The 14462-nt window shown below is 42.0% G+C and overlaps 3 protein-coding genes across 5 annotated transcripts in view; all 3 read right to left on the bottom strand.

Moving 5' to 3' along the window:
- Positions 1-4: 4 nt before the first annotated feature.
- Positions 5-4508, bottom strand: sms (spermine synthase). Its single transcript, XM_085936107.1, has 11 exons — positions 4314-4508; positions 3323-3443; positions 3157-3244; positions 2971-3035; positions 2723-2898; positions 2479-2633; positions 2274-2363; positions 2026-2140; positions 1880-1959; positions 1210-1325; positions 5-1050 (listed from the first exon to the last, which is right to left on the bottom strand). Exons 1-11 carry the CDS (start codon positions 4357-4359, stop codon positions 1020-1022), a joined length of 1083 nt encoding a protein of 360 aa, XP_085792233.1. The 5' UTR covers positions 4360-4508; the 3' UTR covers positions 5-1019.
- A 488-nt stretch (positions 4509-4996) lies between these two features.
- LOC147043504 (uncharacterized) lies at positions 4997-7568 on the bottom strand. The gene is made up of 5 exons (XM_085936623.1): positions 7562-7568; positions 6599-6857; positions 6323-6356; positions 5978-6149; positions 4997-5873 (listed from the first exon to the last, which is right to left on the bottom strand). Exons 1-5 carry the CDS (start codon positions 7566-7568, stop codon positions 5527-5529), a joined length of 819 nt encoding a protein of 272 aa, XP_085792749.1. The 3' UTR covers positions 4997-5526.
- Positions 7569-8179: 611 nt separating this feature from the next.
- Positions 8180-14462, bottom strand: part of LOC147043503 (ryanodine receptor 1-like) — a 33708-nt gene continuing 27425 nt past the window's right edge. For 2 of the 3 annotated variants that reach the window (XM_085935315.1, XM_085935319.1), the window contains 17 exons: positions 13272-13353; positions 11883-13201; positions 11708-11790; positions 11372-11528; positions 11149-11235; positions 10791-11060; positions 10574-10704; positions 10457-10499; positions 10253-10386; positions 10113-10173; positions 9781-9927; positions 9544-9678; positions 9316-9472; positions 8936-9000; positions 8751-8851; positions 8624-8675; positions 8180-8498 (listed from right to left, as the gene is read on the bottom strand). In XM_085935315.1, coding sequence (XP_085791441.1) covers positions 8403-8498; positions 8624-8675; positions 8751-8851; positions 8936-9000; positions 9316-9472; positions 9544-9678; positions 9781-9927; positions 10113-10173; positions 10253-10386; positions 10457-10499; positions 10574-10704; positions 10791-11060; positions 11149-11235; positions 11372-11528; positions 11708-11790; positions 11883-13201; positions 13272-13353 — 3120 coding nt within the window. In that variant the 3' untranslated portion in view covers positions 8180-8402. Of the gene's footprint in view, positions 8499-8623; positions 8676-8750; positions 8852-8935; positions 9001-9315; positions 9473-9543; positions 9679-9780; positions 9928-10112; positions 10174-10252; positions 10387-10456; positions 10500-10573; positions 10705-10790; positions 11061-11148; positions 11236-11371; positions 11529-11707; positions 11791-11882; positions 13202-13271; positions 13354-13865; positions 13899-14462 lie in introns of all 3 variants that reach the window. The other variant, XM_085935316.1, reaches the window with a different exon arrangement.

The raw sequence follows: 14462 nt of genomic DNA, 5'->3' as shown, positions 1-14462 counted from the left end.
AATGGTCCATCAACCAAAACCACTTTATTTCTAAAGGTCATAAATCAAAATAAAAAAAAACAACATTGTGAAACAATCTTATTTATGGGAGCGAGGGAATAAATAAATACCACCGAGTCCCACAGGGTCGCTTGTAAACATGCTGCGCAAGCTACATTCACCGTCCTTCACGCATATCAGATATACACCGACTGGCCACAACACTATGGCCACCTCCATAATCTATTGAGATCCAATACAAATTGTTTCTTTGTAGTAGAATACTGAAACCTGATATTTTGATTGTTGTTTAGTTACATAATGGATACACATGATTCAAAACATCTTCCACTATGATGCAGTCCAGTTCTACATCATTGCAAACTTAATTTAAAGTCTAAGTGGTCTTACTGTTGTGGCTGGTCCGCGTCAGTGTCACACACACCGTTATATCAGAGGAAACCAATAGTGACGAAAATAAAAGAACTACTTAACATAAAATAGCACAAAGATGGAAGTGATGGACCCCCCCCCCCCCCTTTTTGGACATTGTAATCAACCTGGGGAAAAAAAAAAGAATTAAATGACAATCATTGTAACAAGAAACAGCTTAAAAGCAATTCAGTAGCTGATCTCTTCACTTCTTAAAGGGACACAACAACAAACGAGAGCAATTGTTCTCTATCAGTAACATCAGTGTATCAGCTGACAGTTCAAACCTCTAAAGAGAACTTCAGAAGAGTGCAGTAAACTTATTATTAACCCACTAACGCATACCTTCATAGCAAAATAAAACCCTCACCAAAAACAAAAAAACAAAGCCCCAAGATGTGTTCAGAGTCAGCAGACCACTGGAGTGTTTGGGGCCCAAAGTGAGTGACCACAATCACCACGTGTGTTGAAGATGACTTTTCATTGTGGGTGTTGCGTAATAGTCCATCTCTGACACCAAGAGTGTTCATGCTCACTCTGAATACTATCCAGCAAGCAATACAGCAGAGACAAAAGCCTGTTCATGGTCCAGTAGCTGGAGGGCGGGGTCACTTCTTCCACACGGTGTAGAAAACCCAGCTGATGCGCAGGTAAGGAGGAACTACTTTGAGCTCAACAATACAAACAGTAAAGTCATCACAATTTGGTTGGCAGAATCTACTTATTGTGCAGACATCTGATTCGAACAACACGCTTGTTTGCGCTCATAAGCACTTGCATATTGTTGTGGAAGGATACAGTTCCATGTAAGAGGGCACGCAAACCACTTTTTTGGAAAAGTCCACAGGACAGGAGAGTCTTCCCAGCTGCTCCTCATACTGACTCAAAGCCTCTGTCTGATTTGCACTGTTGCCCTGTTGACAGAGACGGTGGATTGTCACAGAAATGCAATTCCAGTAACTTCTTTTTAAGGCCACTTCCATAAGTCTCAATCACACGAGAACATTTTGAACAGTGTGGCCCCGAGCACAGCTGAGCAGACTTCTGTTGGCTTCCGCTTCTTCCAATCTCAGTAATACCAAAATGGAAAACATGAATTACAAAGACTTTACAAAGATAGATTTTCTTTGAACAGCGGAATCAACCGTCATTTTAAGGCCCATTAAAAAAGGCGTCTTGGAAAATCCAAATGTAGCACTTTTTAAGGCGCTGCGTTTGATCTATTTATGTACAAAAAGCATTGGGTGAAGCAAAACATCCGAAAACTGATTCAAGCTGCGATGAATAGGCTCTGAAATGTTGTAAAATTTAACCTCTATGTAATCGATTGGTTAGGATGGCAGAAACTCTAAACTATTTTTATATTATCTCAATAAGACAAATTATGGGTGGTAGCAACAACAATAAAAAGCGATTTCAAGTGGGCCTTTCGGGATGCAGTAGACAATACGAACAACGTGATGTTCACCTGGGTAAAATATTTTCCCTTGGGGTGCAGGATTTTGATGGACAGATCCAAAATGAGACGAAGGAACTCCCATGTTGAGTCTGCAACGATAACATCACTTTCCACATTGGATGAACGGGCAACATTTATCATCCTAAGTGGCAAACCTTCTTCTGGCTGTGTGGATATCGGAACCGCGGTGAGATCGTTAATGATGTAGTCGAACGTTCTCCCCTCTCGGACGTACTTCTTGAGCACAGGCACGCAGTCCTCCACAAGAATCTGGCGACACGACAGACAATTTTCTTTGACATCAATATTGACGCAACAGTGGAGTCATTTGTTCAACAGAGCTATGTGTGTGCACTATTAAAATGAAAATGTGTTTTTGCTGCAACACTTGAAAAGTACTCACTTGGTAACAGTCCCCCTTCAAGTTATCCAGCACATTGCCACACGTCTTCCTCATGTACTTTTTACACCCGTCAATCACCTTCTGATCAATGTAATCGAGCTTTGTCAAGGAACAAATGTTAACCACACCGGAAACATTCAAAAATAGTCCCAAAATAAGCAAAAATGAACAAAGATTAAAGTGAAAAAACAGCAGTTGCGGATATCTCCACCATGGTGATCATCTTTGGCTTCTGTTTGACAGCCTGAGCCAGGATGCCTCCGTCGCCTCCTCCTAAAATCAGCACCTCCTTGCCGGTATAGTCCTCCTTTCCGCTGCCCATGATGGCTTCTGTGTAGGGCAAGTCGCTCTCCGCCAAGTCTGCACGGCAAAGTCGTGATCAAAACACTACAGTACCACGCGCACAATGTCCAATTCCATCAGGGGACTGACTGACAAGGGACACTTACTGACATCTTCGTTGAGGACAAGCATGTTGCCAAACTGCTGCGAGTGCAATATTTTAATATTTTGGTATTCCGAGTCTTCGTCGTACAACACGCGATCTATGTCGTACTCGACCAGCCTTCCGTCGGCGGTGGGCCAGTACCGATCCACTTTGGCTCCTCGGATGAGAGGCGGGAGCCTGTTAAGGGTGACGCGGAATCATCACGTATACGGCACTCGACCTCAAGGCGATGCGGCAAATTTGGCTTACCTTTTAATTCTTGTTATCTTGCCATTCAAGAGAACCTTGAGTTTTTTCTCCAGTGTATTTAAAAGCTGAAGAAATACAAATTGAATAAAGTGAACAAAGCCTTTTTTCTGCATGTGACATATGATAATTTCCTTGGCCTGATCCGCCATACTGCTTTTGTATGTGTATGTTTTTAAGAGCACCTACATTGTCTAGTTGAGCAATGTTATCGCCTTCATAACACTGCAGGTCAATAGTGAGCAATCCATGGGCGTGCACCCGCAGAATAACAAGCCTGTGGAGTAAAGAGGTGAAAATAAATGGACAGAAATCAATAAAATGGCATTTGCTTTGCTAAATGGAAACTATTGACCTGCCGTTCTTTCCGACAAAGGTGGCGAGGTATCCGCGTCCGTCCGTCTCGTGTACGGTCTCTGTCATTTCCTGCTCGTGGAATATGGACAGGAGGCCTGGGACTGTTGATGCGGAGTCAACTGGGAACAAGAAAGAGAGTTCAGTGTTGAAAAAGATCCTGTCTCTCTTTTGCATCATCTGTCAATCATATAATATTCAGGTACAGTCAAGAAAAAAAAAAAAGTTCCATTCCATTCGCAAATATAACTGCAGCCAACAAGGGTACCGGTCCATCCTGTTCTGTCACAGAAACCCGCGACAAATGTTGCCTGTTTGAAACGGGCTGGCATCCTGTTCCAACGCTCTAGCCTGCAGTGAACACTTGCATAAACACACACAGACACACACGTCACACACTTTCCATTCCTTAAAATCTATTCATTTGCCTCGAGTGAACATGACAGATAGTTTTTGTGATGAAGTAGTAGTTTAAAAAAGACTTGGGCTATTCATTATGCTGTTAAAACTCAAAGGGTTATTCCCCCAAAAAATAATGTGTCAATGCCATCGTTAGGTTTAACTGCTATTTATGTCGGATCTAAAAGACGCCACTCACATCAAAATTATTAGCACACAATGACTAATTTCAACTCACTTCCGGCACCACTGCGCATTCTTCCACATGACCGCAAGATGGCGCTGACATCGTATTCATTGATAGAATGCTGAAATAATCCATGGATAGCGTTTAACAAACCTGACCCTCCAAAAATGACGCAGAAACAAAAAAGAAAATGTCTTTTAAAGTATTCTACCAGACATTACAACCCAATGCCTAGCATTTGCAAATTTCACGGCCACGTGCATTTTGTCGACGGGGTTTCATTCAAAATCGATTTAACATTTTGAAGGGCAGTGACATCGCAGCAGGTTAACGTCTATGGAAGCTAGCTAGCTAGCTTAGCATGCAGCCCACCGCCATCACAGTGCGGTGGCCAGGACCTTCTTACCTGCAGTCGAGAGGTTGAAGTCGAGAGTATAGTGTCGCAGTGCCATGTTTGGAGGCAGCCGTTATCCATTCCTGGCGCAGGCAAACGCGGTGTGTGTCCGTTTAAGTTCCGAGCCGGAGTGGAGTAGAGGGGAGGGCCGGGCTCTGCAACATCGGCCGAACGAAGGCAGCCGAGTGCAGCTCCGATTCACCCACACCAAAGAGTAGTGACATGATGCAAGCGAGTTATTCCCCTCCTCGAGTCGGTCGTACGCTCTTCGTTTGTAGATAAATTTGTCGCATTATGGGTTTTAGTATTTCAGGGAGAAAAAATACTCAAACAAACATTTAGTAATATTCAAGTAAATGAATTTAAGTGCCACTGAGACATTATTTTTTCATTCTAAGATTTTTTTTTGAAAGTTGTATTCATTAGGTTGTTAAGCTTCATAATAATGCTCTATTTGGATTGACACTGTCTGTATTATTGTTGTTGATGGTTGAAATGCACTTGAACTGAACTGAATCGCTACAAAATGAATACCTCTTGACAGTGTCAATACAAGCTCATACAAGTATCTTTGTATTGGAAGGCAAGTATGCATGGATCTGGCAATAATTATTGCATTGCACAAGAGATGTCTAGTATGGTATGGTATGGTATGGTCTTGCTTCCAACTGACACAAGTGACATATTTCCTTTAATCAGTTTAATTTAAAAGTTACATCAAATAGGATTTCATTGAACCTAATGTACAAATGGTGTGAATACACAAAATAGATGATGACAACGGGGCAACAACAGCGTAAGCAATCCATGGGCATGGGAGATGACAGTTCCAACTAATACCATTTCAAATTCGTGACAGTGCCGATGGTACTATTATATAACACAAGGTTATGCACAAAGCTCATTTTTTTACAGCACAGGTTGTCATTGTGAGCATGGTAAAGTAAAAATCCTTTCACAGCACTTACTAGTGAGGAAGAATTGTGCACCTCTTTGTTTGTGTGCTGCGAGAACTTGATGTTACCGCGTCAAATATTATTATCGTGAGTAGCATGCAGCGTGACATGATGCTGTAACATTCTTTGTAACAGAGTATGGAATACGATATTATATTCAAGAGGACCTTTCACATATTTGTCCCTTTTTATTCTTTCTCTTATTTCTGGTTTATTTCTACTCTGTCACGCCCTTCGGCCAGCATCATTCAACAGCAAGCAGGAGCTTGTCAAAACATAAAACCTCCACAGTCAAAAGCATTAAAGTCAGCGTCTGCCATTTCAAAGTCAAAGCTGTTGAAATGAGGAGAGGTGATAGCGGGGCTGTCTGTGTGGTACACCCCCGCCGGTCCCCCGATATCTGAGAAGTCTGAGTTGATGGACAGGTCGGCTCCTTTGGCGTCCAAGCTGGAGGGCGAGCAGGTGCTTAAATAGCCCATAGCAGAAGATGCGGCTGCCCCTCCCATCAGCAGGTACACGGCCTTCATGGCCTGGGCGTTGTTGATGGTCCCGTGACGCAGGCAGCTCGCCGAGTGGGCTCCTCCTTTGTAATACTTTGTACGTGGAGAGTTTCTGCCTGTTTGCAAAAGAGGGAACATATATACAGGCATGTACTTTAAAGTCCTTGTGAAGTGAAAATAAATACAATTCAACACTATAGAGAGGAGTGGTCAAGCTGACCTTTATCTTTTGGGGAGCTGCTCAGAGGCCCCGGGGAAAGAGCCTCTCCATTGCTGACTGGCAGAGTCGGTGGATCTTTCTCCTGGATCTGCTCCGGGACAAAGTCTTTTAGAGCAATGCAGAGAGGTGGCACCTGATGTCGCTTGCAAAGACCGACAGGTGACGAGACACTCTGCGGGAAAAGAAACAAAAGGTTTAAATTTCCAAATTTCGTACAGCAGTCTAGTTCTGTATCGTTATATGAGAGTGTTTCTTGACCTGCTCAATGTATGTATTTAACATAAATAGATTGTGCACTGGCACTATTTCAATAAAATAACATGGTAAAATAGGATTGTGACTCACTTGTTTCACCTTTTTCAGCACATTTAACCATTGACTGCAAAACAAAATGAGTTAGTTATCTTCTTCCATCTCAAGTCATGGTGATGTCAAAATTGGGAGTGAGTAGAATGAAAGCATATGTGTGATGATAGGATAATGTCACCGTCTACGTTCTCTTTGTAAATGTTTGTTTGCCTTACAAAATAAAAATTGCAGTTCTTTAAGGGTGCCAATTACTTAGATGTTTCATTATTAATAAAAACATTAAAGTTACAGTGAGAGGGGGGGCCATCAGACCTGCAGTCAGCAGGAGTGTCGGTCAAAAGCAGCAAGTATTTATTTTGGGTCAAAATGAGAGCGAAGCAGCAATCTCGGCTTCCTCCGGCGGGCAGCTTTGGGAGGTCGAGGATCTCCTTGCCCTCCACGATGGCCTCGCAGTTACTTTGCAGGAGGACCAACTGGTCAGGTGGTGCTGAAGCATGGTGACACACCAGGAGGCTGCCTTCAGCGGTCAGGAGCAGGAACCTCTTCTTCCATTGTTTGAAAAGAAATCCACCTTGGAAAGGTTATTAAAAATAAATAAATAAATAAATAAATCTGATCACAGTTTCTCCACATCATGTATCTGTGATTACCATTCATGAAACAGAATAGCTTTGTTTTCAACTGCTGAGTTTGGTTGTGCAAGACCAGATCATCACTATTTCTCCTCTATACTATTTGTGACATGGTGATGTAAAATTTTTTTTTTTAATTAAATATAAAATATGTGCCTGGGCTCAGTAAATCTTGCTGGCATTGATGATGGGAACATGAGGAGCGGGCTGGATTACAGCGTGAACACACTGTCAACAGATTAGAGGCAGTCAGATGTTTGGCGGATCAACTCACTGCACCAATCAGACCATAAAAATAAGAGCATGCTTCCATCAAAATCACACCCTAACATCTGGCTATGCACCAAACGTACAGGAAAAAACATATTGTGCTTAACGAAATAAAAGAAAGTGGCTGATTAAAACACACAGTGTAATCTAAACGTGTCCGTTATGGTACCAAAACATAAAAGTGACATTTAAGCGCCCATTGTATTTGAAAGCACAAATGACTCATTTTCTTGATGACAGGAAGAAGAGAAATATAAGCATACAATATGCAGTGTACAGTATTTTTGCACAACATCAATAAGAATCTGCAAAGGTGTCACTAGAATGAGTCATAATGAACTCAAAAAATGTACAAATCAATACTTGGACTCACTGTACATCCTGAGTGTTCCTTGATGGATCCCGGAGACGCTCATGTTGACAGCAGCCGAATACGACCGACTGAATGAGAGGACAAGATGGGACGGGTGAAAAGCACATGAGGGCTCAATGTGAGGTTTAATGCCTTAATCCTCATTCAGATGGGACGTTGCGCCGCTTTCGCATCAGAACAGGTCGGATCGGCACGCAAAAGAGTATCAAAGTAAAAGACGCTCTTCAATAGCAGCACAACTATGACCTAGCACACACATATCGAGGTCCCTTAAGTTTTTCTTGGATGAGTCTGGTGTGGCAGAACCAGAACCCAGACCTCAAGCCTTTCTGACACACTTTCTCAAATCCAACATCAAACCTCAATGGAGCTCTTGTATTGGATCTCATTAAATTGTAGCTGACCAAGCAGCTGGTGAGCGTGTACAGTGTTGTGATGATGTAATTACAGTTCCGTTTTAGGCTAGAGAGGCTAAAGGCACGAAAGCCTCATCAGCTGGTTTCTCATCCAAAGCCACCCGCTGCTGAGGCATTGACATCACTTTCAATGATGATGAAAAGAAACACATGAAAAAGTGCTATTTTTAATCTGATGAGATGCAGATACATCAACCAGCATTTCAACCACAGAGAATTCATTCATCACCATTTGAGAAGAATTCAATAATCTACATCTACAAAGAAAACAAATGCATATTCAAGCCAATAAATAATATCTGAACATAATGTGTGGATTTAAAAAATAAATAGTAATTGCACACACATTTTTGGGGTTCTAATGAATGGTGTGACATTTTTATGTCAGAATAATCCACAAAAATAAAACGTTTTGTACTTCAAGACTAAGACAGCTGATCTTCATATTGTTTTCGGAAACAGTCTCCGGCAGGGAAGAAGTCCCAGCATCGCTCTTGGTACATTTTCCACACATAAGACTCCTAACATAATAAAGAAAGAGCCGAGGATTAGAATATAAGGCAAAGTTGATGCCGGTTGCCAAATAGGCTAAAATTAGAACAATATCATGAAAAAAAAAAAAAAAAAAAAAAGGAATAGTGCTCACCTGTCCAGTGTGCTCGGTCTCATCTTTGTTGATAAGATACATTAAGAAGAACCTGGAAGGGATTTAAATGCTTCTTCATTGCACACATGTACATTTTCACACACATGCGCACATACACGACACTCACATATAATTGGCCAGGTTGTGCTCATCTAGTGTGTGAGTCTCAAATCCATGTGGTGTTGTATCAAAGTAATCACTCCCAATGCCGCATATGAAGCATTTAGTCTGTACATCAACAACAAAAAGTAGTTAAGACACATATGGTATCGATAACTAGCACAAAGGAGTCATAATAGTTCATGAACATACTTCCATGTCTTCTTTAACCTGCTCTTGTTGATCTCTGAGCTCTCCAAATGCATCAATAATCAAACCTGCAGTAAATGCGCACACAAACATTTGTCATTATATGTACAAAAAAATCAAATAAATGGAAAAATAAGAAAAATAAAATAAAATAATAAAAAGAAATAAATACATAAATATATAAATGCACAAATAAATAAACGAATAAATAAATAAATACATAAATAAATACATACATAAATAAATAAATAAATCCTTTTTTGAGTGACACTATCAGCTACGTATTTGTTGAATGATACGTTTATTAAGTTAAGAGGTGCAGTCGGTTTGAGTTCTATCAAAGTGTAACTAATGTGTTGTCCGGTAAATTGAGATTGTTTTACCCTGGATGATAGCCAACAGGATGACGATGACAAAGAAGAAGAAAGTGATGTCAAAGACCACTCGGTATAACTCATATTCGTCTCCGGCGGGATCCTCGATCTCATCTCCGATGCCTCCGCCAGCGCGTACGCCCACATACATGTGGAACAGGTAGCACTGTAGGAAAAAAAACACATTTTACACATGTCTGAGGAGTACTGTTGATTGTAGCTCCACGAGATACTCACGGTCATCATGTCGTCACATTTCATATCGGGCTCGTCCTCGTCTTCGCTTTTGTTGTAAAACTTGCGGAAGAAGTTGAAGGCTACCACCGTGTAGAGGTACACCACCACTGCCAGCAGGCCCACTGTCATCATCAGCTAGAAGGACATAAGGAGCCCAGTTAGCACCAAAATACAGCAGATGTCTTCAAACACACAACTGGTAAACAAAGTGGAGAAAATATTTTTATTGTGACTCGCCTGTTTTCCATTATGTGTCACTGAGGAAAGAATGGTGCGGAGGGTCTTGACACCCATGGCAATGTCCAGCAGATGGCAAGCAAAGAAGAAGTTGTTGTAGTGGCCAAGTAGGGACATAATCAGGTACCAACACAAGTAAAGGAAGGTCTGGGAAAAAAAAGAGCAGATGGATTTCAATGTGGAATTTTGGTGCTTGGGCATCTTCAATAAAAAGCAATGAAATAAAGTTATTGAGTTTGCTCAACTGAAGAACTCGCAATGTTTAAAAAAAAAATAAAGCACAGATATAAAGTATGACCTGAAAGTAAAAAAAACAACAACATTGTGCTTACGCCGTCCGTGAACACTACGCCAAACTTCCAAATCTGGTATTTGGCGTCAACGGCAGTCGCCCTGAAAAGACAAACACACAATTAAGGCACATCGTCATTATTACTTGTACCATCAGAAATATTTGATCTCATTTGCCCACCATGCAAATGTTGAGTTGTCCGATCCCTCTTGTTTCTTTTCGTGCTGCTGACTCACATCCAATGACGCTAAGTCAACACCCAGAAGTTCAGCGATTCTTTCCCGTCCATAAATGTCTCCGTATTTATCCAAAACCTGCAGACACACATTAAAGTCTCGCAAAAAGTTCACACATGCATTTTAACAACAAAGCAAATCAACTCACCTTTCGTTTGACAAACTTATCCCAATAGTTGTTTGGGAAAGAGCTGTAAGAAGGGCAAGAAAAATGAGTGATTGATCATTTTAAGATATGAATCTATATTTGTGCTTTCCAACATACGGCGTATTTAGAACCAATCGATCCCACTGGCCCTTGATGTCTTCATCCTCTGGCTGCTCAGTAATGTAGAGCCCGTCAAACTCCAGCTTTCTTGCAAGTTCCTTTTCCCGTTTGAAGATTACCAGTGGAATCTGAAATGGAAAGAAAAAAAGCAAAAATGACGTTATGGAACCATTCCGTGTCATCAAATCGAAGACAGCAGCTAAGTTGCGCCTACTTTGAGGCAGTTGTAGCCAATAATGCAGATGAAGGAGATGACGGTGTGAAGAATGGCAAGGAAGGACAATGTAGGCTGCATGTAGCCGGTGCTCTCCTCTAAATAGAAATACAGTGGCACGTCTTCTTCATCCTCATCCCCGTCACTCATTCCAGACCCATCGCCTTCATCTCCAGAACCCTCAAAGAGACCGGAGCCTTCGAAGAACCCACTTCCCTCCGCCAGACCGGATCCCTCCATGTCTTCGTCCTCAGGCGGGCTTTCAGACACCTGCACCAGGCAGACAACGTTATTATATTTACAGGTTTTTAAGAATTTTTTTTTTATCTAAATCGTTACAAAAACTCAATAAACTCACCTTGTAGAAGAGCAGAATGAAGTTCAATGCAAAAGCGAGGAAGAGAGCCAGAAATCGCAGGTTGTAGAAGTTTCTGGAAAGGTAGTTCTATGAAGGAGAGAGAAAAGTTGAATTAGTCATCCATCCATTTTCCACACCAAAACAGAACAATGCATCAATCAATATGATGAAATAATGAGGAAGTGCCTATCAATGATATGAGGAAATGGAAAAAAAAAATCACCATGAATTTATTCCTCTGTGTTTCCAGCTCAGTCCAGATTTGGAATCCCCCTCCTTTCTTGGGCTTCTTCTCTTTTTTCACAGCAGATTTCTTGGGTTCGTCATACACTTTGCCACGACTCTCAGATTCTTTCTCTGCTTTCTCTCCACTTTCAACACTAAAAACACAAAACTGTGATTATTACCACCATCCAATTTTTTAAAAATAGCTATTTGTGTGTTTGTTAGCATTTCCTTGTTGTGTAGTGTGTGATACAAACACAAATTGGATGTAAAATGGGGTCCAATTTAATTAATTTTCATGGAGGTGTGGAGACAATGAAATGTAACGCTATACTCGGCCTTCTCTGGTTCTGGGGGCGCTTCCTCAACAGGTGCCGGCTCTGGAGGCTTCTGGCTACCATCGGCTTCTTCTGGCTGCTGTGATAGAAGACACAAAAAGTAGTCACAAACCTTTCCAGAGCTTTAACATTCATTGATAAAAGCACCAACCAACCAACCAACCAACCAACCATTTTCCTCTTTGTTATGGGCGTTCCTTCAGGGGTTGGCGGCTCAACCGGGGCCTCGACCCCCATGTCACCAAGACCGCCAGGGGCATCGATACCAGGAACCCTTCCTCCTTCCTTCTCCTGGGTATCCTCCTCTTCCTCTTCCCCACTACCGGTTTCCCCAGTGTCGGTAACCCCGCCCGTGTCTTGTTCCTCCCCTACTCCGGGTTCCCCCGGTCCATCGCCGTGCACATCATCCTGCGTCGGATCTGGCATGCTGGCCAAAATCTCTGTCACCGTGATATTTTTAGCTCCCTCCACTAAACCGCCTCCGAACAGGGCGTGCCAGATAATCATAAAGAAACCTTTGCATACGTTGTAGATGAAGTGCAGGATGCTCATGAGGATGGTCCAGAAGAAGGTAGATAGGGCCACCACAATTTCTTTCAAGGTCATCTTCCTCACACGGCGATATTGCCGGCGGAGATTACGGAAGGTGAAAATGCTGAAGAAGCTCAACACGCTGTTGATGAAGTCCACAAAGGCTGAGCTGGACTCCGGCGGCGCCTCCTCGCCGTTAGCCTCCTCTTCTCCCGCTCCGACAACTGCTCCTGTCCCTCCCTCCCCTGCTTGTTCCTCTCCCTCCTCCTCCTCCTCGCCTTTCTCCTCTTCTTCCTGCTCAGAAATCTGCGAGGCGATATTCATCTCAAAGATGGTGTCCTCGCAGAAGTTGACAAACATCTCCATTTTCTCAGACTCGCCGCCCTCGTTGACGACGTCAAAGATGAACTGCCGCTTGGACTCTCGGACTTGAGGCATCTCCCATTGTCTGCGGTTGACCTCGCTGATCTCAAAGTAGATGCGCTCAATCTTGCGACTAGCGCCCATGATCTCGATACGGCCCAGGAAGGGGCGGAAGTAATTCTGCACGCTCTCGGCTTGTTCCAGGAAGTTCTGCAACCGGGTGTCGTGGGGAACGTGCTCAGACAAGTTGGTGAGGAGCACGGCGATGTTGAACCCAATGTCCTTGGCGGGCTCCTGAAAGCGACTGGCATATTCCTCATAGTTGATCATATCGTTTTCATCCGCCTCCGAGCAAGACAGAAGGAACTGGATCTCTGACGGTGTGTACTGCTTCTGGCTGTCCATGGCCTTCTGGAAGTCCTTCTTGGAGATAAGCCCCCGTGGGTCCGTGATGTAATCTTGGAAGGCGTCGGAAGCCACGATGTCTTTCAGTTTGAGGAACATATCGAAGAACTTTAGGATCATCTCCACGTTGCTGGATGACTCCACAAGCATGTCCACCATCTGACGGGCAATGGTGCCATTCACCACGTTCCCTGAGTGACCCAATAAAACAAAGATTTGACAAATGTATGACTAACCTGAAAAAAAATTTGTACTATTTACCCTCCAAGAGTGAAAGCAACATGACCACCATGTCTTTCTGCAGGTCCAGAAGCTCCTTTAGCAGACCAATCTGGCTCGAATCCTGCAATCATACAAAAACAGGCTACATCTTTTTCAAACACATTAGGAGGAGAATTACTGAAGGAGATGCAGCCACTGGGAAGGGAGAAGCAAAAACAAAAGGTTTAACTCCTCCACAGTTATTATGAAGAATTATCTGACAATAAAAGTGCCCCATTGCTGAAGGAGTACAAATATTTGCCGCACTCAAGTGGAGTTAAGGTCAAAGAAGACGCCACAACATCACAGCACAAATAAAAAGCATTGTCCAGCAAGTTAATATAGACACGTCCAATGACGACATGAATGCAAAGCTTGTTAAATTGTGAACACACACCGAGCGAATATTTCATTAAAAGGTGTCTTGCAACAGCAGAATAATAAAATGTATTAAAAACATAGATTGGAAGAGTGGTGGTTAAAAGTCAGTCATTTTCTCGGGGAGGTTTGTAGTCGCCTGCTTTGTTGTCCTAAATTGTTATACGAATCACAGAAAATGCAACAAGCAATTATTTGTTTACAATCATGACAAACCTCAGTGTATGTTACGTATTCTCTGTTGTGTTCCTAAGAAAACATACGTTGGTGAATGCCACATTTGTCTAGAAAAGTGCGTCAGTGGGACTTGATTTAGTCTTGTGTGATGGTTCTTGAAGACCTTTCCGTCAACCACCACTCAAGACTTTATGATCTGCAGTGCAACATGCGATCTGCAGATGATACATTTATAATTGGGGGGGGAAAGCGATAGTTCTAATCAATGGTGCTTAATTGTATTCAAATCTTAAAATTCCACAAAGATCCCTTTTTTTAAAGCAGGTGTATTAAAAAAAAATTATGAGCCGGAGAGGTGAAACCGATGCGGCAGAATAAAACAACACATTATGATATAAAAAGTGAATACATACTTTACATGTAGAAGATGATCTAAATAACCAATAAAAAGATTCAGTCTTTATGCAAGTAAAACATTCTAGTGCATGGAAAGAAAAAGACATGAATTTATATATTTATATATTTATATATATATATATATATAGTGCATGGAATAAATATATAAATATATGTATATATTTATAGAAATATAAAATATATATAGTATATATTTGGAATTATAGTTGGAACAACAAT

This window comes from Syngnathus leptorhynchus, chromosome 17 (assembly GCF_054491065.1).
Source record: "Syngnathus leptorhynchus isolate UIUO chromosome 17, UIUO_Slep, whole genome shotgun sequence".
Classification (NCBI taxonomy): Eukaryota; Metazoa; Chordata; class Actinopteri; order Syngnathiformes; family Syngnathidae; genus Syngnathus; species Syngnathus leptorhynchus.
The sequence above is the reverse complement of the archived record's forward strand: the minus strand, read 5'-3'. Positions and strand labels throughout refer to the sequence as shown.

Bases quoted from the DNA above. Each gene is read 5' to 3' on its own strand.
- sms (XM_085936107.1), bottom strand. From the start codon at position 4,359: ATGGCACTGCGACACTATACTCTCGACTTCAACCTCTCGACTGCAG. The intron at 3,444-4,313 runs GTAAGAAGGTCC...TCTTGTTCCCAG, and splicing joins CTTCAACCTCTCGACTGCAG to TTGACTCCGCATCAACAGTC. The intron at 2,634-2,722 runs GTAAGTGTCCCT...TTTGCCGTGCAG, and splicing joins TGTCCTCAACGAAGATGTCA to ACTTGGCGGAGAGCGACTTG.
- LOC147043504 (XM_085936623.1), bottom strand. The intron at 6,357-6,598 runs GTCTGATGGCCC...TTTGTTTTGCAG, and splicing joins GACACTCCTGCTGACTGCAG to TCAATGGTTAAATGTGCTGA. The intron at 5,874-5,977 runs GTCAGCTTGACC...TTTTGCAAACAG, and splicing joins CAGCTCCCCAAAAGATAAAG to GCAGAAACTCTCCACGTACA.